Raw genomic sequence first — 26,970 nt, 5'->3', positions numbered from 1 at the left:
CTTGATGAATTTGGAGACACGCAGTACTGCCAGAGAACAAAGCTTCTGTGTTGGAAAGCAACAAGTCAAAGTAATGATCAAGGCAGATGAAAAAAAGGGGGAAAAGGTATGCTTTCGTTTGTTTTGTATTTTCCTTAACTTCCTTTAATGTGGATAACTGCACCACCACTTCCTTCATTAATCTAACAGAGAATCTGTTTGTGCTTTAAGGAACACACTAAATAAGTATATAACTATCAGCAAATGTACCGTGCTATTTGTTACTCTGAGCACCTAGGTCTACTAACAGTAGTGAAATTAAGAAAGAAAAAAAAAGGGGGGGGGAGAGCAAGAAGAAAACATATCCACTTAAACATTACCTGGACAGGCTGGAGAAGTGGGCCCACGTGAACCTAATGAGGTTCAACATGACCCAGTGCAAGGTGCTGCACCTGGATCAGGGCAGTCCCAGACAGAAATACAGACTGGGAGAACACATAGAAAGCAGCCCTGCGGAGAGAGACTTGGGGGGTTCTGGTGGACAAAAGGCTTGACATGTGCCAGCAGTGTGCACTTGCAGCCCAGGTGGCCAACAGTGTCCTGGGCTGCATCAAGAGGCATGGCCAGCAGGTGAAGGGAGGTGACTGTCCCCCTCGGCTCTGCCCTCATGAGGCCCCCCCACCTGCAGCACCGCATCCAGGTCAGAGGCCCCCAGCACAAGAAAGATGTGGGTCTGTTAGAGCGGGTCCAGAGGAGGACCACAAACATGATCAGAGGGCTGGAGCACCTCTCCTGTGTAGAAAGGCTGAGAGAGCTGGGGATGTTCAGCATGGAGAAGAGAAGGCTCTGGGGAGACCTCATTGCAACCTTTTAGTACTTAAAGGGGTCTTATAAAAAGGATGGAGAGGGACTCTTTAATTGGGTAGATAATGATAGGACAGGGGGAAATAGTCTTAAACTATAAGAGGAAAGATTTAGATTAGACATTAGGAAGAAATCCTTCACTGTAAGGGTATTGAGGCACTGGAACAGGGTGCCCAGAGAAGCTGTGAATGCTCCATCTGGGGAGGTGTTCAAGGCCAGGCTGGATGGGGCTTTGGCCAATGTGATCTAGTGGGTGGTATCCCTGCCCATGGCAAGTGGGTTGGAACTAGGTGATTTTTATGGTCCCTTCCAACCCAAGCCATTCTATGATTAAACTACACTTTACCATCATGGCATTATACAGTCTGGAATGAGTTAAAACAATGTAAAATAAGAACATAATTCAAGTTCGCCACGAATGCAGTCCATAGGAATAAAATATATAAGATTTATCTGAGAATATTGTGCTTAAAATGTTGAATATTGTTGAAAGTGTACTCAAAATAATGAAAAATAGCAGTAGTAAAGATGTGAAAAATACTTAAGTAAGGTGCATTTGGAAATATATTAATAATGGGGTTAGTTCAACTCATACAGAAACAGACAAAAATAGAGAGGTAATGGTTCATCACAGGAAATGAGTATATAATCTCTACTTCTGCAGGAATTAATACCTGAAAGCAGTATCTGAAGTCCTTTGTGTTCTCCCACACAATTCACAAGTAACAAAATTCTCAAAGTAAAAGTGACAACACGCACTGACAACATACATCTGTGACATCCTTGGTGAATTTCATCAAGCAAAAGCAATTGTGCTCACATCTAATCATTTCATAGCTACTTCCACATAGAAGAAACTTTCTCTAGACATCTGCAAAGCAAAATGCCTCTTCAAAAGTCTCCTAAAAATTCTTCCTTTCCATTGGCAACAGTTTGGTTGCTAACATGCTGAAGCCATGTCTGTAAGACTGACTAATATTGCCATATTGTTTCCATGTCCTCCCCATATGTGTGTCTGTAGCCATCTGTTGTCTCTTGGCTTGCACTGTTAAATCCTTTAGAGTAAGTTTTTTTTTTTTTCCTTTCTGTTTTCATGGCGCCAAGGAGAGTGAGGTCTTGGTCTTGATGAGGGCCTGGGACTAATACAATTAAATAATAAATAAGTTAAATTAATAAATTAAACATTCTTTAATGTCATTTATTGTTCAAAAACAGTGGTTTCTGGTTTAAATGTCAGCATATGCTGTAGAGTATTCTGTGGCTGGCATGGATCATAAAAAAATTCTGTGGGTGTCAACTAACATTCATCTGTCAGGGGTTCAAGATTAAGAAGTTAAATCTTGTATTTAGTTGCATTTAATTGTTAGATTCAAAAAATTAAAATGAAATAAATTCTCACAAAATGGAAACAATAACCACTACTTTTTTCTGTAGGGAAAATTGCATAAAAATTAATGAGATTCCATGCATCTGAATCTTGTTTAACATGTAAAATGTTACCGATATCCTAAGGGTGTATAACTTGAGTATATTTTATGAATAAGCACTGGTAAGTCTCTAAGCAAGTCTTTGGCTTTAGAATTTCCTTGTATCAATGTAATTTTTTGCTATTGTTTTCCTCTAAATGTTTCAAAACCTCATCAGAATTATTTTAAAATTTGCCCTGCAAACTTTCCAAGAGGTCAGAGGATGATTCTTTAGGGCTCTTGCTATATATACTGAAGGAGTTGAAAATATAACAGGGCAAATTAATATAGGAAGTATCCAAGGGCTATTAACTAAAAAGAAAACAAAACAACAACAACAACAAAACCCATTTCTAGTTCAAGAAATCTCTGATTCGCAAATCTTTGCATCCTCTGGGTGAGTATTCTGGCCAATACCACTACATGATTGTATTATTACGTACTTTTTTCATTACACGTGATGCTACCCGTCTTTGACCACCATCAAACAAGACGCAAGTAAAACTAGGCCTTTGTTCCAACACAGTTCTGTCACTTTTTGCAGTGTATTTTTAATCACAACATTTTTGCTTAAGCACCTTACGTACCTTTAAATGCTCTTGAAGATAGTTTCTTCTCTGCTTCACTTACCACTTGGTAGTGCTGCCAAGCTGATCAGCTTTCAGAGCCATTCAGCTCCAAGATGAATGGAATTTTGCCATTCTGAGTGTTCACAAATGAAGTATTGAGATATACATCATTGTAAGCCATTGATAACTGAGGGTTTCCTTTTCCTGGAGTTTCTACAGGAGTAAAACAGACGAAAATTTAATTTTTCTTTCACTTCCTGACCAGTAAGACTAAAAATTTAATGTTAGTATGGAAGAAAGACATTGCAGACCTGATTTCCTATATCTGTATTCTCTGTTTTCCAGCCCCTCTAGTTCCGTGTCTGTTCTCCCATCACGTATTTGGGAGAAACTTGTTTAAACTGATAAAAACAAGGTTGAGGAAGAATGGCTTCTGCCAAAACTATTTTTTCTTCAGACCTTGGCTTGTGTAGGATGCTAAATTCCAGTGGCCTTAATCATTTTTGGAAACCTTATTGCAGCTTGTAAAGTGATGAGCTGTAAAAGGATAGGATTACAATGTCAAAACTGTAAAACTTGCTGTAATCTGTTCTCGAAGGTGCTGACCACTTTTAGTTAGTCATAGCTGTTTTTCTGAAACAGTAAAATTTGATGAAAAACAGGGTATGGTAGAACCATCACTGATCTCATTATCAGTCTACTTAACTCGGGAGAAAAGGAAGGATATAAAAAATTTATTTCCTGAGCTGTCTTTGTAAAGGTGAGAAGATAGATGAAAGGAAAGGTAATAAAAAGGGAAGAGCAAGCTTTGGACAAATGGAGAGCACCAGAACTGTATAGATTTAAAAAAAAAAATAGCAAAGATATGGCAAATCATTAATCATAAAAGAATCAGTTTTCATGGCAAAAGGAAAAGGAGATACAACAATGTAATCAAAGTTCTGGATACAGATAAGAAGAAAGAAAAGCATGAGAAACATATATGTAAATCACTTTTTTTGCAGATTTAGTCTGAACCACAATGAAAATAGTTGGAGATGTGGATATGGAGGTACTCGAATAGATTCTTGCTTTGACTAGAGACATAAATACTAGCCTACCTTATATTGTTAGTGAAATATAAAATCAATGTGGCATCACAAATAACCCAGTTCCTTTTCATTCTCACATTAAATTTGTTATGGATCATCTGTAAGGCTCTAAATCATCAGGAATGTTGAAGATGTGGAAAAGTTTTTTGAGGACCCTGGGACTAAATTTTCAGAAAATATTGTTAAGATGTTTTACTGAAAAATAACATCTGTAAGGCTCTAAATCATCAGGAATGTTGAAGATGTGGAAAAGTTTTTTGAGGACCCTGGGACTAAATTTTCAGAAAATATTGTTAAGATGTTTTACTGAAAAATAACGTCATTAAATGTGTACAACTTGGTCTTGCATGTCTCATGTAGTGATTTTTTTGTTTGATTTGCTGCTTGATTTGGTTTTCTTCCTTATAATACAGCTTGCAATATTAGAAAATTGTGAGCTTATATGCTTTGTAGGACATGTTGCTCAAGAATTTGGCAATGATTTTTTGTTTTGATTAGTTATTTAGACGATTGATTGTTTTTTATTTTGTGGTCAGCTGGTTAACCTTTGAGAGCTATGGTAGAATAAGTCTGAATCACTGCTCACGTGTTTGTGGTACTGCGTCTGTCCATTCAGCTGGAAGGTCGGTTTCTCAAGGAAGGAAGGATCATAATGGTTTTCTTTTAACTTATGTTTGGTCAGTTCAAAGAGTTTGTAAGTCTCTGCTCATGCATAAGAGGGATCAAATCATCAATGCTACAAAATAAAAATGGTATCCAGGGAACTCACCGTTTCAGCACAGTGAAGCACAAAAATTGGCGTTTACAGAATGGAGCAGGGAATGCTGTCTGGACAGGAATAGACAGCATCTGCACAATACCAGTTATAAATCAGTTGTTTCATTTACTATTGCTAAAGAATTTGACTTCAGAATATTAAAAAAAATGTGTCCTTTTTTCTGAGGGGCTTTTTGGTTCTGCTGCTTACCTTTACAAAGCTGTAAAACGTTCATAATTTGCAGAGCAATTTTAGAAAGATCCTGTAAGTAGATTAGATTTAGAAATGTTGATTAGAAGTGACTTCTGCTCAAACTTCTATTTGGAGCAGGACAATCACTAACATTGGATCAGGTCAGTGGCTTTGAATAGGAACTCTACCACTTCTATGAGTAACCTCTTCCATTGCTGCACTGCTCTCCTAAAGAACAACATTTTCCTAATGATCAATTTGAACCTTCCAAGAGGCAATTTTTGGCCTTCTCTATCTTCTGCCACTGCTGAGAATTTGATTACATCATCGTTGTAACTCCTTGTAGTTGCAGGCTCCCAGTATTCCCCTTAACCTCCTGTTTGCCAAAGTAAGCAAGCCCAGCTCAGCCCATCCTCCAGACCTGTAACCAGCACAGGAGCCCTGCATTGTACCTACTCCAGTTTCTCCAGCGTCCTTGAGCTGATGGCCTAAAATATTACTCAAGGCAAGGCCTCAAGAGCACTGAATAGAGGTGGATAATGATTTTCCTGTATTTGCTGACCACACATTCCTTCTTAGGCAGCCCAGAGCACTATTTGCACTTCTTGTGAGGGTAGTGCTTTGTTAGTTCACATTCAACCCAGCAGCCACTGTAGCCTATGTAGCCTTTTCAACAGGCCTGAAACATAGCTAGTTCCTTTCCTGTCTATACTGCTGCATTGCTTTTTTTCTCCCCAGGTGCAGAATTTTGCACTTCATTAAGTTTCTTAAACAGAAACCTCAAAAAAGTTTCTTTTGCTTAGGCCTCCAGTGTCTCATGGTCTTTCTGAATTGCAGTTCTGATGCCTCCCAGTTTTGCATCACCTGAAAATCTACTGAATATGCATTATGTCCCCTCATCTGAGCTGTTGCTGAAGATACTAATCAGTATCTCTGTAGCAGTCCATGAGTTACTGTGCTAATTTCCAACCACTAACTGGATGTAATGCCATTGACTCAACCATTTGAGCTTGGGGGAGGCTGATCAATTTTCAGCCCATCTACAATGCTTTTGTTCAGCCCATTCTTCCTCACGTTGTAAATGATGAAACTTTTGGAAATGTGTCAAAAGCCTAAATGCAGTCAAAGTATATTGCATCCACTTCTCTGCCTTCATCTGCATGACCAGTCATTTCATCACGAGCGTGATTTGCACTTGGTAAATCCTTGTTGACTTCTCTTGATTATTGTCTTGTCCTTTGCGCGTTGGAAATTGTTTCCAAGAGGACATGCTCCACGAATTCCAGGACTAAGGTGAGGCAGTTTCTTAGATCCTCCTTCTCCCTTTTCTTTAATATGAATGTAAAATTAACCTTTCTCCAGTCATCAGGGTTGTCCTGTAATAGCAATGATTCTTCATGGATGATAGCAAGTGGTGTTACAATCACATCATCAGCTCTTTCAGCACCCATGTGTGTATCTCGTTTGATTCCATATATTTGAACACATTTGGCTTCTTCGGGTATTCATCAACTTATTGCTCTCCCACTCATAGCCATACCTCTCCTTCCCAAGCTGTACATGCAGAGGTCTAGCAGCAGACTTTGCCTAAAAAGCTATAGGCAAAAATGGTATTGCTGCAGACTTTTCCATATCATCTAGTATTTTGTTATCTCCCCTAAAAAGCAATAGATGGACATCTTCTTTGAACCTCCTTTTGCTGCTATCATACTTGTAAAATTCCTTCTTGTCACCCTTTAATGTCCCACATTAATTTTAGCTCCAGCTGGACTTTGTCCTTCCTAGTGTTGTTCCTGTGTCCAAGCAATGCTTGTGTGCTTGTCCTTTGTTTCCTGTCATTGTTTCCACACATGGGCTTTCCATTTCCACAGTTTCCATTTCAATATATGCTTTTATCATTTTAGTTCATTAAGAAACTCCTTGCTCAGCCAAGTGGCCTTCTGAATACCTTCTCCATAAGTGCTGCTTCTTTATGTATTTCTGGGTTAGGTCCCTGTTCCATGGCAAATTAAACTTCTAGTCCTTTGCACTAGATTAACAAGCCTGTTAACAAAGATGTTCTTCCCTGTCTTTGCCAGGTGTATCTATTCTTGTTTTAAATTGTCCTTCCTCATCAAATGAGATGTCACAATCAAAGTAGTCCAAGTCCTGCTAGTGCCACCAAATATGTAGCCATATGTGTGGTCTGTTGGATACACCTCCTGCTAGCCAAGCTTTTCCCTTTTGCCACAGGATTACAGAGAAACAATACAAGGATTCCTGTCCCATTCACCCTTGCCCAAGAGCCCTACAGTCGCTTTTGAGGTAAAATGGTTTCATATCACCACCTAATTGGTGTCTGCATGAAAAAGCAGAAAGAAATCAGAACATTAGGTTACCCCAAATAGTCTTTCTGCAACACCACAAATTGAGGCTCCAGGCAAGCAACAAACCCTCCTAGGCGAGGGATCTGGCTGGCATACCCAAAGAGAGTCACCAACCACTCACTGCCACTGATCACTTTGTCTTGGTAGCTCTCTGATATGGTGTCCAATCTGGATTCTTCCTCTGAGGGACCCTCTGCTGCCTGGGCCCTGCAGCATTGGCCAGCCTCCCTGCTGCCAGAAGTCACAAGCCTCCAGTTTCCATTCCCTTAGGAGTGCATGTCTTTTTCCCATTCCATCAGGCCTCAGTTGCACCTTCCCTGTCAGTGGCATAAACTTTTGCACCTTGAAAGATCTTGTCAGTCTCCTCTTTGTCGTCCCCGATGCAACAAAACGCACCAGCTGCTCCACACCTGCTGCAGCAACTCTAGCAGAGCAAACCTCCCACCAGGGTGGTCACCCTCAGGGCTCCATATGCACCGAGGTTGGCACAGCACTGCAGGTGACTGGCCCAGCAAGGGCAGGAGTTATGTCTTGTAGCACGTCACCACCGTTTGGGTGTTGCCTTCTTATGCAATCAGTACATCTGGGTCTCTTGTGTGTCAAGTGCCAAGTTAACTGCCTTGCTTATTTGTTCGTCCTGCTGGCAGCGCTCCTTGGTGCCTTTCCTGAGGGTGCCAGATAAATAAGAAGCTCAAAGTGCGTTCACTCAGCCTTTTGCAAGATTTCCCGCTTGGCAACAAACCTCTTGCACTTTCTGTGAGCTCCTGGCCACAGTGCCTTCCTTTGTAAGCACTGGGTATGCTGAACGCTTCTGCAGCCCGTGCTAGATTCCAAATGAGCTGAAGGAGTGGTACTCAGCACCAGCCTCCCATGCCAAAGGAAAGGGAGTACCTTTCTGTACTCTTGTACAGTTGAAAAGGCTCGTTTTGTAATCTGCTCAAGTGGATAGAGCTGTCCAAAAACATTTAAAAATCAATTTACTGCTGTTGTGGTCCATGAATAAGAAAAAATAGTGTGGGAAACATGGAAATTTAAATTATGTGAAATTAAATTTTCTTATTCAGTTGTAGAAGATAAAATGGTTTTCTATTACTGACTAATGTTTTTAGGAAATTGATGTTTATTTATAGAAAAATACTCAAATACTGTTTCCTTTCCCCATCTTACAGCTAGATTTGTAGTGAACTGGCAATTTAAAATTTGTGGTAGATTATTTCTTCCAATTGCTAGATTTCTGTATGTAGTAGGAAAAGGTCTTCTGCAGGGACATTTCTTGAAGAGCTTGTATAGGCTGTGACAGAACTGCAGGCTTTAAATGAGGTTAGTCTTTCAGAATCCATAAATTGCCAATACCAAATCAGTCCCTTTGAGGCTTAAATTGACAAGAGTATGAGGGTGGGTAAAATAAGGTGAGGGTTTATTAACACAGGGAAATAGTAAAGAAAAAAACTACTTAATGTCTGTAGGTTATAGGTGCAAGGAAAAAGTGCATAAGGAGAAAGTGATATTGCTGGATCTTGCAAAATGCTACTGTTTTTTTCAATTGCTTTTGGATATATGCTGTATTAGTGCTAAGTTTCATTTTCTTGCCTCTGTGTCTCAGTTTGTGATGAAGATTAAGATCACTTGTATGTTTAAATCAAGATTGATTCGGGCTGATCAGTTTGGGAATTTTTTCATTTGAAATGTAATTCACACTTATGTTCAGCAATCCCCATCAAACAAGGATATGATAAGACTAAAAGTCCTAAGAAAAACAGCATGCTGAAACGTTGCTTTGCCTTTATCTTTTTGAATTCAATTGCATTCTTAAATAAAATGAAACAAAATTGCTTGATACTCTATGTGTTTAAGCTTTGAAGGATTTTTTCTTAAAAAGCGATGACTTTCTCTGCCGTATGGTCATTAAGTCAAGACTGGATGCAAGTGTAGATAGCAAAGGCGTTCAAAGAGAAATTCTTCATTGAGGTAGTTTCCATTGCATATACAGGTCATGTGGCTTAAAATTAGGCCTTAAAATCAAGAATCTGTTTTTAAAAATTGTATTTTAAATTACACTTGATGTATCTTTATTAAAGAAATCAATAATTCAAAGTAACTTTTACAGTATGTGAGCTGCAAATAGTTTTCACCTAAACAATGTATAAGAAGTTTTGTGTTATTGCAATTGCCTTGGCATAGAAGTGCAGGTTTTTAATACAAGTAGAGCATGATGTGTGACACAAATAAATACGCCAAAATTTATAATAGTAGTGCACCCTTGAGTGTGGCATTAGGTCTCATTAAATGTACACCTTAAAATAAAAAGGAATTTTTCTGAGGTGTCAAACGGATTGCTGTAAAAATTACTCTGCCAGAAGTGTGTATTTTTCTCCTTGATAATTTTTTTTAATTATTGCTGTTGTACTGTGTTTCTGGAAAAGAAATAAGAACTCTTAACCTTTCATGGATAATGTAGGAGAATGTAGGCAGTTTTTTCTTAGATTCTTTAAATGAAAAAAAGGGTAGTATTAATAAAAATTGAAACTTTAAGACCAAACCCTATTTCCATGAAATAACAAAATAATTTAAAAGTCTTTTAATAAATACATCTGGAAGGTGATTCTCTTTATTTCCAAAATTTGCTGAAGAACAAAGAATTAGAAGACATCTAAACATGTCAAGGGTTAGCTTACCAATTTTACGGTATATCATAAAAAGGTGTTTGTTTATTTAAAAATACTAATAATGTTTTAATTGTAGGAGGAGGAATTGGAGGCCCAAATTTCATTTCTACAAGGACAGCTAAATGACTTGGAAGCCATGTGCAAATATTGTGCGAAGATGATGAACACACACCTTGGTAAGTGCAGTATCCTCTATTAGCCTGCTAATCTTTGCGAATGCTCTTCTGATGTTTGTATTACAACTAAAATAATATTTATGTAGTACAGTGCATATTATTTTAAAAGTCACAACGAAAATTGAATTAATGTACCCAGTTGTTCTATCAGATTCTGCCAACCACTGTACCTTCATCCTGTCATACCTTTAAACTTGAGAGTGTGTTAGCCACTGATGCTAAGAAAAAATTACAAGCATTTTAGCATAGATGGTCTTTGTTCTTAAGATTTATTTTCTTGTAAGAGGCTTGCTAGAACTCACAGCTCATTTTGTAAGCCCATTTGCAGTTCAATAGTCCCAGAACGATACTTGGTGCATGTAGTGATAGCTGTATAAAAATCATATACTTTCATTAAATCTAACACCTGCACGGTCTATGCCGATCACCTTCTTTATGTAAAAATGTGCTACTGTAGGCAGACTACTTTGTAGTATTTTGCTTAGACCAGGAGAAATATATTAAGGTAGGAGTTATATTAGGAAAATAATCAACAAAGACTCTAATCTATAATTTGATTTATATGTTGCCAAGACAAATCAGAGAAAGTAAACAAAAAGCTTCAGTCGATTCAGGTATAAATATACTTAGCTAGGCTTTGATAAAAGCAGCAATTTTAAACTGTTGCACCGAAGTCCAAAAGTTACTATATTTAGTTATGTGCAGAAAGGACTGTTGTTAAGAAATCAGGGCACAACTGCAATAATTTTAAGATTTGTTTATAGCCTGCAACATCACAGTCCAAGCAAAATAATTTAAAGTTGAGTGTTTCAGTGGGTAGAACTAAATATGTGACACCTAAATTTACCAGATCAAAAATATCAGATGTGAAAGCCACGTTGTACTTGTATTTTCATTTTCTTTTATGCGAGTGTCCGTATAATTTTAGTAGCCACTGTTAAGATCCAAGGAAAAGCTATAAATACTGTGTTATTTGAAAGTTTGGAATCACAGCCTTCAAAAGCCAAGGGTAAACTTCTAAGCCCAACAGCTTTATTCTGGTGCAGTGGGTTGCTTCTGTGAGGGCATCTGGGCAATGATGAGACTGGAGGCAAGCTCAAGGCGTTATTTGCGACTGAAATGATGAGGGAAAGAACAGTGTGTCAAGAAAAAAAGCTGAAGTTTCTTTCTTGGCCTACTTCCGGGGCCAATAGTCTCCCACAAGCAGCATGGAGCTGCTTCCTACCCGCAGACAGGGCAAACTGCCCCCTGCGCACCTCTGGCTGTGGGTGTGCGCTGGGTGTACCAGCGCTGCTTCCAGAGCCCTCCGGCCTAGTTTCTCCTAGCTGACTCCCTGATCTTCTCCACAGTATTCCTGCACATCTTGTCAACACCGTGGGCTCTTAACTTTGTAAACTTGGGTTAGACTAATGCATTTAAATCCTGTAGAGTTTAACAGCTATGCATGTGTCCTGGTTTCAGCTAGGACAGAGTTAGCTTTCCTCCTAGTAGCTGGTATGGTGTGTGATTTGGATTTAGGATGAGAGTAATGTTGTGGTGCTGAGATGCCACCAACGTTCCCAGTTCCTGCTTTTGTAGCAAACTGAAGAGGTTAGGTGTCCCCAGATCAGCTAGCAGATAACCCATGGGAAGGCAGAAATAAAACCACCGTGATATTAGCCCGTATGACCTGAAATCTGTCAGTCACATTCATCCTGGTGATCTGAGCAGCATGTGCCAGCAGACTGCCCAAGAAAATGGATTCTCTATAGCACCAGAGAGCACCCGCTGAGGATTATCTCCTGTATCCATCACTTCTCAGGGCTTGAGGGAATGGCAGCAAAATAAAACTCTGAAAATATCTGGTCATTTCTGGGTCAGAGGAAAGGTTAGGAAGGGCCAATATTGCAACTAGTCCGGTACTCCCCCAGGTATCTCTTACCCATGAAAATGACTTCATTTCAGAGACCACAGAGCAGATAATAATGAGTTATATTGCTCCTCTTGTAATCTTCGGGACACTTAAGGATGTTATTTCTTCCTGTAAGGCTGAGTTTTTCTGATTTCATGACCCAGCTTTTGGCTCTTGTAACTTTCTCGGTAACAAGATTGAAAACCCTCATGTATCTTAGCTATATAAAGTGGTCAAGCAATCTCTCAACAGTATCTTTACTTTGGGTTGCTTTTTACACCAGATCATTTTTGTGGTCTTCCTTTGAACTTTTCAGGGTTTTCACATGCTTTTTGTAGTGTATTAATCAGATCACAATAAGCTGTGCTAGCAGTAGGCTCAGCAAAGTGGTCATTTAACAAAGGGAAGGTCATCTGTGTACTTTTACATACTATTCTTCTTTTTAAACATATTTAGTGCAGCATCACATTAGTGCACTTTGATACAGTGGTAGGTTGAGGTGATAATCCACTATGACCTTTAAAATTTTGTGAATCACAGCTTTCTAAGCACACTATTTTATCCTGTTGGCATAGTTAGGAAACGTTTATTTCCATATGTGTTCCTTGTGTTTGATTATGTTAAAATTCATTTGTTGTTATTTGACTTTTTAGATGAATAATTCAGGTTATTCTGCAACATACTATGTTTTCTGCCAGCACTATAAGAAAACATATACATTTAATAGTTGCCTGAATTATTTATAAAAATACATGTAAAACTTGAGGAGCTCTACAAAACCAATTCCTTAAACAAAGAATTAGATAATATTTTTAAGAATTATTAGTTTTCAGTCTAAGTTTTACTTTTTAAATTCGATAAAGTTCTTATTGAAAACATTTTTAGATGGCTGTTTAAAACAGTTTGTGCAAACTTCATTACTCAATTTATACTCTTTTTCCTGTATTGACTGCACTACATTTGCAGGTCACTTTTTAACAAAACAATATTAATTCTAGCTTATGAAATTGCATATCCAGTGACCATTCACTACAGAACTATTCAATTTGCACTATAAATTAGAATATCAAACAATAGGATGTTCTTTCACTTACAAGAGGGATCTTGATGACAGTCAAGGACAGTTACTTCATGACAGATATGTTGCATTATAGCTCTGATATAATCAAGATAACCATGAAGTCATTTGTTCTGTTTTGAATCCCTAGTAATTTATAGTCTATTTATATCAAATCCAGTTATACCAAGTGTATCTTTATATGATATCTTTTTAGAAAATAATATTATTTAATTAAAATCTCAGTCAGAATTCTCCTTTGCCATAGAAAGTTACCACATTTCTTTACCAAGAACATTGTATTTCTATAGGTTTCAGCAAATTACTGCTAATATTGTATTTTCTTTGCATAGTGCATGAGGAAAGACCACAGGGATAGAACAGCATTTTTTATTTTGTTCATATATTCAAAAACGCTTTCATTAAATGTTTATCTATTTCCGTAAATAACACATACAGTGTACCACACAGCAATGGCATAATTAACTGCTTGTAATATCAAGGGATGTTACCATGGAAATGAATGATGGTTCCGAAATATTACTACTTAGTGCTGTGTGTAGAAATTAGAAGCAGTCTTTTGATCAGGAAAACAGAGGAAAGTCATTCTGTGATACTTGTCTCTTTCTTAGGGCTGAGCATCAGAAAGAGCTTTAATTTTCTTCCCCCTCTCCCTTCACCACTGAAGCATGGCTAAGGTGGAATGCCTTTTAATGCCTCCAAGGACAATTGTTGAAATTTGTGTATATAAAACTGGCAGCCAGGAGGCAGATTTTGCTTCTGTTACAGCCCTTCTCCACCAGCTTGTCCTAGACTTTCCAAAAAAATAAAAAAAATTCCTTGTGTTCAATTTTTCGATTAATGAAATGAAGACACATCCAATCTTGTAAGACTATCCTGTGGCTTTGGTCTTAATATAAACGCAGAATAGTACTCAGCTGATAGTGAAAAAGTATATTTGCCATAGCTATTACTATTCCAGCATTATCACCGGTATATTTTCCTGATGTTTCTTTTTCACATACACTGGCCCTTTTCAGGAAATAATATTGTTGCGTGTACCTTTAGTAATGAGGTAATGTTCTTCAACATTTTTCTTTCTTTGAGGCATTTTTCTGCTAGCGCACATAAACACTTCAAGGCTCAATGATTCAGAAAGCTGTAATATACTGGTTAAATATTGCAATATTGTAACCTGTCATAATGTTACTTATTTTATGAATAATTTTGATTGCTTTCCTCTTTTCTCTTGACTATGTGGAAAGAAAATCATCAAAGTAGCAAGTGCATTCAGAAGAATATTTTTCCTGGTAAATGTGACCTTTGTCTGATAGAGCAGATCATGAATAATTTGTCTAAGAGATACACACTCAAATATCACTCAAAAGGCACCACAATATCTGCTGGAAGGCTCCTCTCTTATCCTTCACATTCGACTTGGGACTGATTTTGAGGTCTTAGTTCGGCATGGAGCGAGTCCAGAGGGTCTCAAACAGCAAAGGTTCATTATGTCCCAGACTTAAGACAACACAGTATCGTTAAATGGCAGTTCAAATGACAGCAGTTAATAATACTGCCATCTGAGATCTGCTTTTCTAGAATCTTTAGAGTCTGGAGCCTGTCAGTACCAGCCCAGGATTAAAGCACAGTGTCTTAACAAAAAATGAATTAAAGCTCTGGAGAAGTATCAATCCTCCATAGGCAAGCACTAATAGGAGAGGTTGTGAAGGATGTTTATGAGCTTGCCAGGTTTGTTGCAGAAAGAAAACTGATGAATTTTTAAATGTCATCTGTTTATAAGGGACAGGAAACAATCCATCATCACAGTTCTTAAGACTGAAGGACCTGACATTAGTTTCCAGCAGAGATATAGTTTCAGATCTCCAAGTATTTAAAAGTTTACCAAATAATCAACACGCGTAGTACAGGAAGTTCTTTTCATGAGAGGCAATTTAAAGGAACATTGGTTCCATGTTAACTCGGATATGTGGATCTTTATATAGAAACTATTCTTTTTTGATGGGCAATTCATCAGGTTATGAAAGTACAGAAACTAAGGACATTCCACACTTGCTTTGCTTAAGGGCAGCGCTATGTAAATGTAGGCGGGTTGCTTCCACAGCTAGCTGAGGTCCAGGAGCAATTTAGCTGCTCTCTCACAGCATAGAGCCTGAGCTAATAAGCCCTGTGGACTCATATCAGCTCTGCAAAGAGCTAGCTCACGTGGTTCAGCACAACACCCTAGAAATACGTGCAAAGGTACCCAGTTACACAGAATAAACATATGTCTGCCTGGTTTTATTAGTTTCATCTTCGTTCTGGCACAACTTAACTTGAGCCAGCTGCTAGACAGACATTCATGTGGGTCTCTGAAAAACATTGCTCAGTATCCAGGTTTTTAAATCACGTCTTGTCTTGGAGGCAACATCACTAAAACCTCTCAGCTCTGACCTGCACCTAGTAGGTTTACGCTTGAGCATGCTGGCTTAGCTGAGCCAAAGCAAATAAATCCTTCTCTGAGCTATCTGTACCAGGCTGGTTGAGTTGTCCTTACGGTGCATTTTCTAATGTTTCTGCTATCTGTAATATGTTGCTATGTCCTTCACCAGTATTACAGTACATCTCTGGTCCTCCAGTATGGATTATAGAAGGGAGGTCGAAAGGTGAAGTTTTCATCCTTCTTCTTTTAAGTGCCACTGAAATGACATGCTAGCTCTAGGCTTTCATATGTAGACTACATAACTGTACTTTTTTACAAAATGCCCAGAAGTTACAGCATCACAGTAAAAAAATAAAAAATATTTAAAAAATAACAACAAGAAATATAGTCTTTTACCTAACTAAGTGGCTTACTATTCACAGAGAGCATCTCTAGGATATATCCCTGCCACAGGCATCAGGAAATTCTGGCAATTGTTAGACTCACTTACACTTATACTGCCTGACATGTTCCAGATAAACATTATTCAGAAGACTCATTAAACATAGTTCAAAGCCACCTTTTCACTGTAATTATTGCAAACAATGAGCACAGAACAAAAAATATAAAAATACAGGAACAGAAACTTACAGGATATAGTTGGTGCATAATTTAAGTCACTGTGTGAAATAGCACCTTTAAAACCTTAATTAGATTGGCTTCATCCATCCCTCTTTTAACAGTCAGTGGAGTTGTTACAGGGATGCATTCCATTATAAAGATCGCTTGCAGTGGGGGAGGGAAGAGGAGGAGAGAGTTTATTTAATTGCTCATTATTTAGAGGCTGATATATTAGTCAATATAGATCTGGGTGCACTGCTTGTGAAAGGTCTGCACTATAGTACTGAATTCTTGGTTTATGTATCGTGTGAAAAAGGGAAAGGTTATGAAATTTTTGTAAGTATAAAATGAAATTATTCTGCTGCCCTGGGTTGAAATGAAATGCTTTTTTTTTTTTTTTTTTTTAGGTAGTAAGTACATTAAATGAGTTCCCTCATGCTTGGGACGTAAATAAAACAATCCATAGTTCACAAATTCTGTGTGATTAGAAATGCTGTAAGTAAAAAAGGCCACATCAAACAGAGTCCTTTGAGTCTAAGGGGGTTGCTGCTTTGGTTAAGATTAAAGATGTAAAATAACCTATAAAAATCATGTACAAATACAGAACATTAACAGATTTATTAAACAATATGGGAGTGGTTACTGTGAAACAAATATTTGTTATATAGCTTTGGATTCAGATTCTCACTTCTGGTCACACTCTATTTATAAATATATATGTGTTTAGGACGAATGAAAGTGTAATTCTTTGTGCCCCGTGAATTTTAACCACCTTTTTGTCTCTTAAAGGTAACTCTTAAGGTCAAAAACACACAGTTAACCAGTAGAGAGCTGCTTTCTTTCTACAACTGTGCTAATCCTGAAAGTCCCGACTGTGATAGGCACCTACAAACCCTTTCATCCCGGCAGTCTTGATGAAAAAGAGATTTAAATAATGAGGCTTACACACCCCATCATTACCTAAATTAACACCTTTCCTTGCAAGTTTCAGCAAATTCTTGTCACAGTGTTTAATTCCATTGATCCTCTTCCTTCACTTCTTGTAGTGAGCATCTCCCTCCTACTGACAACCACTGACAATCCACCCTTTCTTTCCCAGCTTCTCTCAGGCATTGCATTGTCTTATGATGTTATCTAGCAGTTATCTAGCTTATCATATATGATACGTTTCTTTCACTCTTCACCCTTTGTTTAGCCTTCCATTGTTGCCCATCATGTTCAGAACACATGCCATTCTTTCGAAGAAGGGCATAGAGCTATTTGAATGATGCTAGAAGCCAGCTTTTCTCACTGAAGAGGACTGCAGTAGGTAGGTGGACCAGGTGACGTGGAAAAGTTCCCATCTTCAGAACAGAGCAACAGCATGACTCAAAACTTTTCAGTGGGAGCAAACAGAAATTCAGCAAATCTATCAAATCTGCGCAACAGATTCAAAATCACAGAGAAAAAAAAAAAAAGGAAACAGGAAAATTACTTTCCTTTAACATGTGTTTATAATTGTTTTTATTAATGGGAATGTAACTACACTTCACAGCTGGGATTGACTTTCTTTTCAGTCATAATCTGGGATCAAATCCAGTACTATTGTCAATAATCTATTCCCAAGGACTTCTGAGTAAGTGATACAAATATGACTCAAGGCTTGCAATATCTTTCTTTTTTAAGTGAAAGCTAGTGTAAATTGGAATCTCTTCTACTAGGCACAACAGTTTCGCGTACAACTTGTGACACTGCTGAATGGACATATTGTAGAATTCAGTGATTTGTGACATCAGACCTCTCCAGAACAATAAACAGAACTTGCAGTCATCTTACCCAAAACCCAGATGGATACCCTACCCTCCATGGATACCTGAAAAGTCTTAAAGAGCATAGCATTGGTTTTAGCAGTAGGGCCCTATCTTCTCATGGCATGTTTGACACAAATGTCTTCTTCTGTTACAGAAATGCCATAGATGTAAAAGGTTAGAAACAACTGTTCACAATGAACAGAGAGGCTATAGTTAATAGTAGAGTGAGATCTCATAAATCAAAAAGTCTCAAAAAAAATGCCCCCCAAAAAGTTATAAAATACATGTGAGTAATTAACACAAACTAGTTTGAATAATACAATGAAGTTTATAAATCACCCTATTCTTTCTCTCCAGCCTCCTGGAGATGGCACTTCAAGTTAGTATCTATGCTTTATCAACCCCAGTCCATAAAAAGAATAGAAAAGTCCTATACCTGTAGTGAGGATGCATAGTTTCTCTATGTATGCTACTTGAAAATTGAAAGCACTTGTTTCCAACTGAGTATTCCTTCCTAATAAAGAATAGTCTTTAGTTTAGATGTTTTAGGTTTTCTTCCAGGTTAACTTATTCATTTATTCGATATATGACATGCATCATAAAAAAGGGCCTTAAGAATATTTAAATGAAATCTGGGGCATTTATGGATGTTTGCTGTCAAAACTTTCAATCTGTTCAGGTTTTTATGTGGCATTTAACACAATGGTATTTGAGTAAACCATTATGCTTGTAAAATCAGAAACAGTTTTAATGAATTCAGCCATACAAGAAGGAGGAAACCTTGTGTTTTAGAAACCTCTGCATGATTTACAATAACTGTCTTTTACACAGCCATAGCAATTTTAAGGTGTAGTATCTACAATCTACTGCAGTATGAAGCAAGTATTTAGGTTGTAAGGAAGTGAAATAGTAAAGTTTTCTCTTAGGATAGGTTCCAATTTCTTATAGCTATTAAGTTTGTCACTTATGCAGAACGAATTCTTATTTACATGTCACTTCACACTACAGTGATTTTTTTTAATTCTAGTGAACATAAACAGCAACAGGAAGACAGTGATTCACAGAAGGAGAGAGGGGAAAAAAGTCACTTTGAACTTTAAGAAAAATGTTGTCCTGGTTCCAGTTAGGACAGAGTTAAGTAGCTCATAGTAGCTGGTAGGGTGCTATGTTTTGGATTAGGATGAGAAGAGCGCTGATAACATGCTGATGTTTTAATTGTTGCAGAGCAGTGTTTACACCAGGCCAAGGACTTTTCGGCTTCTTGCTCTGTCCTGCCAGCGAGCAGGCTGGGGGTGCAGCAGGAGCTGGGAGGGGACAGACCCAGGACAGCTGACCCAAACTGGCCAAAGGGGTATTCCATACCATCTGACGTCATGCTGAACAATATATAGGGGTGGCTGGCCGGGGTGGGGGGCCGGCTGCTCGGGAATAGGCTGGGCATCGGTCAGCGGGTGGTGAGCAATTGCATTGTGCATCACTTGTTTTCTTACACATTATTATTGTTAATACTATTACCATTATCACTATTATTATTATTATTGTTATTATTATTTTCCTGTCTTAATAAACTGTCTTTATCTCAACTCACAGGCTTCACTTTCCCGTTTCTCTCCCCCATCCCAGAGAGGGAGGGGGGAGGGTGAGCGAACGGCTGTGTGGTGTTTAGCTGCCGGCCGGGTTAAACCACAACAAATGTGTTGATCAGAAGTGCCCAGAGGCTGGTGGTCCTAGCAGGTGTTTGTAGTCATGGATAAAGAGGGATGCACATGAAATGCGCAGATGTCATTTGTCTCAGCAATGATCAGGACTGTACATTCATGTAAGCAGTATGGGGCAGTACAGTATTTTACCACCAACAGGGCCATAGATTCTAAAAAAAATAAAAAAAGAGCTCTGTATAGCCAGAGGATGCTCTCTCACCTGCCATGGGAGTCATGGTGTCCATGCTTTTTATGTATTCTTTTTGGAAGCGCAGGATGTCTGGGTATACACTCTTGTCTTTGTACACCACAGCACTGACACAGATGTAATGTATATGTTAAGCATTATTTGCTCTTAATACGTAAATTGGAGTTCATAGTTAGAGTTGATCTTGCCTTTGAACAAAAGATGGGCAAAATTACCTCATGACCCCTCCAGTCTCATTCCCTGTACGTCTGAAATTCTGTGCATTTCTATGAGTTGATGGTTGGTGATTTTTTACCACATATTTCTCTGATTTTGTAAGCATTACCACACATTAAATATTAACCCTGATTTCATAAAAACAATCACACAAAAGGACTGGAATATGTGGCATGAAACAGAGGAGTTGTCTGTATGCCTTGACATCTGCTTGAACTTCGGGGTTTTTTTGTTTCCTCTTTGGAATAATACAGAGCTGAGATAACACACTTATCTCTTCCTTTTCTACTGATGACCTTGGCAGTTAAAATGTCCTTTTGCCTTCTGACTTTGTTTGAACCAGGTTCTCCATAATGGAAAGCTAGGGTGAAAAACATAGATTTAACATGATTTTGGCACTCTTGATAGTTCACAAATCATTGATCAGAAAACTAGTATTTCATTCCCAATGAAGCTTGCAACTATTTGTGGTTAGTCCCTCTCAGCAAGAGGCACCTTCCTGGAAAGGCCACATAGAGACTGGGTTAAAATAGAAATCGTTAGGAGAGAGATGCACTGCAAAAAAGCAGCAGTACATGAGAAAGTGAAGAACCTCAGAGAGCAAGGGTGTTAAGGTTATTACCAGGTTCAGTTTTCTCCACATACACCTATTTTTGTGTCTGTGAAAGTTAAGTCCATGCCATACGCCTGCAAGGCTGTAGTTCTGCATATCTCCTTCCTCCCTGGTGGGAGTGAAGAGGTGCACATTAGTCTTCCACATGTAAAACCATGAAGGGAGGGATGCCTGAGAGGACCTTAGGTACAGCAGACTAGTTTTCCCACTGGTGCCACTACCTGTCTTCATTTAACACTGCTTTGGGTGGGTTTCTTGCGGAATCTGTATTGAATTCATGCAATTTTTTTCAGTGAATATTAGTTTACTTAAGAAGCATCTAAAATAACTAGGCCAAACATACCAGCTTTTCCACATTCAAGGAGGAAATTTGGTCTGTAAAACAGTTTTTTAACAGCTCCTTTCCCTGGCTGGGGAACTCAGCAGTGGCTCTGCTCACCATCATGCAATATGTAGCAGTTCAGTCATCAAAGAGCATAAGCCTTCTCTAATTTTACTGCTAGGAGCTGCTGTGGATTATCTTCCTCTTTCATCTTTGTACAGTGAATGATAGCATGCCTTCAGTCTAAATTTTAGAAGTTAAATTAGGGAGAGGAAATAGAAATCTTGCTTTTTTGATAGTACTTTTACAGTGAGTTTTGCATGTGAAATTAGTTACAGTTTGGGAAAAGGGCAGGCAATGGAAAGTATTTCATCTTAATTCTACAGTTGTTTTAGCTAGCCTGTTGCTACCCAAATCACTTCTTAATGCATTGTTTTCCTGTGTCTAGTGGAGAAGGACAAAAATGCAATAGTGCATATTATTTCCCTAGTTACAGCTGGCTTTAAAGTACAACAGGGCAGCTGATCACAGTCTTCCTAAGGAAACAGTTATTAACTGGTCTGGTATTTATCAAACTTAAATAAATAAGCATCCAAAATCAGTTCTCATCCATTACATAAAAAACATGCCTTAGGTTATGGGTCTTGTTCAAGGGCAGCCATTTTAGCACATAACATTGCGGACTTCTGAGGAGAACAACTGGTTTTATGTCTCTGGTATTTTTGAATTTTAGTCTAGAGTACAATTAGGGTATGACAGTTCATTTTGTGAAAATAAGACATTTGTTAACTTTTGAACAACGTTTGCCAATAAGATATTTCTAGCATAGAATCAAACTGGACTTGATTTTCAATAATCTAATAGTCACATAATCAATTGTTTTCTATTTATCGCATCAATGTTTGTTTTACAGGTAGGAAGGTGTTTTCAGTTCCTAATTGATACCTGCTTTAAAAAAAAAAAAAGAAAGAAAGTTCATTATTTTATGAAACAAATATTAGAAATTAAAGGTAGTAATATACAGCATCAGATAAGGGGGGGAAATTAATATATGGCCAATTCATATACATAAAACATTTCTCTCAGAATATAGTAACGTTTCCTGTGAAGGAAGATTAAGTGATACATCTCTGCTAAATCCTTCAGCTAAGCAATATCATATCAAACGTCATGCTTCCCGGCACTCTCAAGAGTGCTAGTGTTTTTTAAAGTATTTTCAGTTATAAAGATGTATTTTGAGATACAGAAGAGTAAAAGAGGAAGCTTTTGTCTGCACTGGATAGCTTAGTTTCCCAGTTCGTCTCACTAACTGACAGCTCTGGGAGGTCCCCCCAGTGCAGGAAAGAGGGCTGGATGAAAGGCCCTCAGCTAAGGACTGCTGAGCCCTCGGCACAGCTCTTCACTGTTGGGCAGCTCTGGAGGTAGGTACTGAGTCGCTTGCCATCCCTCCTCTTCTTCCCACCTCCGCTTCTGGCCAAAATGGATTGCAAAGAGTGGTCCCAACTGGAGGACGTGATTGAGGAGGCACTCATGCAGATTCACATTGCCTTTATGCTTCTTTCCTCTAAGGATTTTTTTTTTTTAATTCTTCTCTACTCACTAGCGAGGGAAAAAGAATAAGCACTGATCAATTTGGACTCCATACTTAGCACTTATTTGGTAGATGATAAACTCTGCATTCAGAAGGGATGAGTGTAATAAATTAGAAGCCATGTGCAGTTCAAGGACATATTTAGAAGAAGAAAACTCCATTGCCAATTCCACAGGGAAACCTTCATTCTTTCATTGTACTAGAGAAAGACTTCCCGATTTACGACCTTATGTCACAACTGTTACTGGGGGGAAAAGTGGCTGATTACAGTGATTTGCATCTTGGGACATTTTTCTGAGCTAAGTGGAAGTGTGCTCTTTGCGTCCAGAATTGTGCCTTACAACAAATTCCAAGTGGGCGTTCTTCCAAAATAAATTTTAATTATTTTAACTGATTAAAACAAATAGACCCGGTATATCCAAGATGTACGTCATACTGTACTTGCAAATTCAAGGAAAAATTGTTAGAAATTCAACAGTTCAGTGTTAGAAAATTCTGCTGTATTTCCAGCCTTTTTTCTCATTCTTTTCTTCTCTGAAGGCAATATTAAAATCTGGTATTAATATTGCTAGAGTAAATATATGATGGTACAAGCATTTGTATTAATTTTTACTGATGGCTAACTTTCGTAGCTCTATTCATAACTTCTTAGAAATCTCAATACCTTTCTTCACAGTAACAGGTGTTTCTTTGTAGCAATGATAGATTCTTTTTCATTCTTTTGAAATTCTGCCTTAAAGAACATCTGTAAAGAACAGGAATAATAATAGTTTATTTCTACATCATGTGGAAGGTCAGCTTTTGTTCTCTCTCTTATTTTCCTATTCCTTTTAGATTTCCCACATTTGGTCTTCAGCAGGTTTGAGGTTTGTTTTGAATTATTTTCTTGGTCCATCTGCTTAGTTATTGTGCATACCTTAGGTTTTAATACATATTTTTAATTTATATGAGGGATAAAATACTATAGAAATGTTTTTCTTTCTAATGCTGAGAAATGGAAAAGAATTAAATTCAACGATTCAGATCATGATTTATATTGTTTTCCTGCCTGTGAAGACTTGGACTTTGGACTTCTGATTTTTAAAGTTTGGGACCTTTTTAAAAGTAGAAAATCATGCATTTCTTGTTAAACAGTGGAAATCACTATCTAAAGCATAATTATATAAGTAAGCATCTATATCTTTTTTTTATCAAATTGAGAGACTAGACAATTTAGATGTGAAATGTAAAAAAAAGACAAGTAAAATGTTTAATTTATTATGCTTTCTCTCAAATCTTGTTGCTGCATATTTGCAGAAAGATCTAATTTCACATTATTTCTAGCCTTCATAACACAGTCTTTCTGATGTGAGATTTATACTAGACTTTGTTCAGTTGTATTGTTTGACTTCATTGCTGCAGAAGTCTGCTGCTGTTGTATGATAAATAATAAGTGCTAAATAATGTAAACATGGATCTCCTTATTCAGATGGGCTGCTAACGCAAAGCTGAATCTTCCTAACCCCACTGTTGCTCTTGACCTTGATCACACCAACCTTTGTGAACCCATCCTCTATTGCCTTTTGTTGTTCTATCCTCTTTTACTCCTTCTGCTTCTCAGGTAGCTTCTCTACAAGTGCGTTTAGTGTTAAGGCTTGGATCCTTTTCCCTCTTTGCCCTTTCCATTTGTCATTTATGCCCACAACTGATTTCTGGCCCACACACAATTTCAGACTTATTTATATGTGGTTCTTAAATCCACATTTCTACTTTTAATCTTTATTCTTGTCCAGTCTCCCACATATCATTCTTTTGCTATTTCTTCTGTAAACACAAAACTTAAGCCATGTTGCACAATGTTTTTACTTGAAACTTCATTTTGTGTCAAGTTGGCAGCAGCATCATATCCATCCTTGTCAGCATGCTCTGTAACATTTTTGGTTTTTCACTGGTTCGGGCCCTGAACCTGTAGGATGTTTCTGAAAACAAACAAATGCAACATATGAATGGATTAAGCTCTAATTGTCAAGCACCTGGGATACAAATATTCACGAGCAGCAAAGCTTTGTTACCAGATGAGTGTCACTGAAGGATTTGGGCTTAGCTGTGTGTGTATAAGACAGGAGTGGCACAAAGCAGTATCCTTTCATTTTCAGTTGGCAGATAATATCTTTTCTGTAAATCAGTCACTAAGGCTCATTGCTGTTTTCCTAAAGGATTGAGGAGGAAGGGAAAAAAGGTGGAAAAGGACCTGACATAGATAAAGAGTCTGCAAACATTTGGTTTCTCCAGGCTGGTTTGGACTGCAGCATTGCATGGGATTTCTCTGACATGGGGAAAACCACTGCAGCTCCATCTCTGATGTGTCAGCCAGCCTCCAGCCCCGACTCCAGCACATGCCATATGCCTGCTTATTGAAATGCGTGGAATGGAAGAAAGCTCTAATAGGTATAGAAGATGGGTGTCTTCTGAAGTGACAGTACAGCACGGCTGTTTCTGGCACATAAGCTTTGCTCAGCCCTGGGTCTTTTACCTAATTTTTTAGAGAGTGGAAAGAGAACAAAATTTTCAGTCTTGTTATAAAGAAGAGTGTTCCAGCACATCTGCAGTGGCCAGGATCTACATTAAAATTGCTGACCTTTTACCCTAAACCTTTCTGTGGGCTGCAGCAGACTCCTGTAGATGTCCTTGAGTGCTTCCAAATCATTTGCAGGCTCAAAGATATGTGAGGCCAATGTTTTCTTCTAGGGCCCAGTAGCTGCCTGAGTCCATTAGTACATTGGGGCGGTAGAAGGCCAGAGGGGCACAGCGTTACTGCAGGTGTCCTGGCAGCAGCGATGGGCTTTGGCTGGCCCAGCTTCCAGAGCTAATAAGGTTGTCAGCCTCTAGGTCTGTGTGAAATTGTGTTTGCAGGTCACAGGGTTTCATTGTGAGGACATAAGTCAGTGGCAAGCTGGCAGCACATTAGAGATTATTTAGGGAATGTTCTCTCATTACCTTCATTACCTTTTTTTCTTTTTTTTGATGTTTCAGGAAATATTCAGGAAGTCATATTACAAGAACACTTGGAAAAAGAAGATGAAATTCTGGTTTCCTTGGCTGGTTTGAAGCAGGTATAACTATTGCTTAACTTAACCTTCTTGTATCCCACAGCGCTATTAATCCTTTCTTTCTTTTTCTCTCCTTTTTTACTCTCTTTGTATACTGCTGTTATACTAATGCATCAAGCATTGCAGAGTACTTTTATTTAGAAGATAAAACTCAGCTATAAAGACTTCAACTGACTTGCACGGTATTTGCTCCCAGAAAACTTCTGGAGAGGCCTTGAATGAGAGTTGAAGAAGCACAATTCCAAGTTTCGGGCTTAAATCACACCAGATTTTTCTTAATGCAATCTACCTGCTATGCGATAATCATGCTTATGTCCCCCTTATTTTATTGTGATGGTACTTGAGTGTCATTCAATTTGAAGAAATTTAAAGAATGCCGCATACATAAAATGAGAATGCTACCAAGGATCTGAAACTCTGATTATACTATACTATGCTCCCTTTAAGTTCATTTTATCAGGAATTATGTTAAATCTATAACAAGGTAGGGAATAATATTAGCAACTTCATTCTCTTTAGGTATCTTCAATACTTGTTTTCCAGAATTTGATACAACGGCATTGCATTCATACTTACATCTTTAGCCAGTATAGTCAGTATATTAATACTGACTTACTTCCTTTCTTCAAAACAAATATTATGGGGAAATGGTGTATGAAAGCATTCTGTGTGGAGCTTTACAAAGTTCAGAATTCCTCCAAATTTCTAATTTACACTCTTTCCCCTCCCATTCAACAACAGATCAAAGATATTCTGAAAGGTTCCCTGCGTTTCAACCAGAGCCAGCTGGAAGCTGAAGAAAATGAGCAGATCACAATAGCAGATGATCATTACTGCTCCAACAGTCAGAACAAAGGGACTGGCGATGTCGTAAAGGGACCTGTTACAACAAAACAACAGTTCATCTCAGGACAACAGGTGGGACAAATATCTCAGACAGGCCATTGATGGAATTAGTCTTGTATTTTTTGGATACTCCCTTTGCCATGGCCGAACACTACATGGGGACACACCAGTTGCAGCCCACCTGCGCTGTAAAAGCCGGGTCTAGTCAGAAACACAACTTGTTCCCTGCTGAGAGATGATCGGGCCTTAAGCATCAAGACCCAGGGTTGCTGGTGCATATGAAGACATGGTTAAAAGTCTATGTCTAGTTACTCTTCCACTCACATCAATTCTTCTATTGTAGCATTATGCTCCACACACAGTTATTTAAGTCAAAGTGTTATGCATTGTTTGCCAAGGCGTGGGGGGGGGAGGTGTTCTTTCAGATTGTTGAATCTACTTCTCAGATTAATTTCCTACAAAGAGATGTCAAAACTGGAGG

At 38.2% G+C, this 26,970-nt stretch overlaps 1 protein-coding gene and 1 long non-coding RNA gene across 7 annotated transcripts in view; both read left to right on the top strand.

Moving 5' to 3' along the window:
* TBC1D5 (TBC1 domain family member 5) overlaps nt 1–26,970 on the top strand; it is a 320,762-nt gene that overhangs the window by 284,841 nt on the left and 8,951 nt on the right. For all 6 annotated transcript variants that reach the window (XM_080583485.1, XM_080583486.1, XM_080583487.1 and 3 more), the window contains 3 exons: nt 10,027–10,126; nt 25,567–25,646; nt 26,385–26,561. In XM_080583485.1, the coding sequence (XP_080439611.1) occupies nt 10,027–10,126; nt 25,567–25,646; nt 26,385–26,561 (357 nt within the window). The remainder of the gene's footprint in view (nt 1–10,026; nt 10,127–25,566; nt 25,647–26,384; nt 26,562–26,970) is intronic.
* On the top strand, nt 10,133–21,936 carry LOC308191243. The gene is made up of 2 exons (XR_013947840.1): nt 10,133–19,020; nt 19,610–21,936. It is a non-coding gene; the product is annotated as an uncharacterized lncRNA (long non-coding RNA).

The sequence above is a fragment of the Anser brachyrhynchus genome, assembly GCF_964034855.1.
Source record: "Anser brachyrhynchus genome assembly, chromosome: 2".
In the NCBI taxonomy this organism is placed as follows: Eukaryota; Metazoa; Chordata; class Aves; order Anseriformes; family Anatidae; genus Anser; species Anser brachyrhynchus.
Note: the sequence above shows the minus strand (reverse complement) of the source record. Positions and strands in the feature narration are given on the sequence as shown.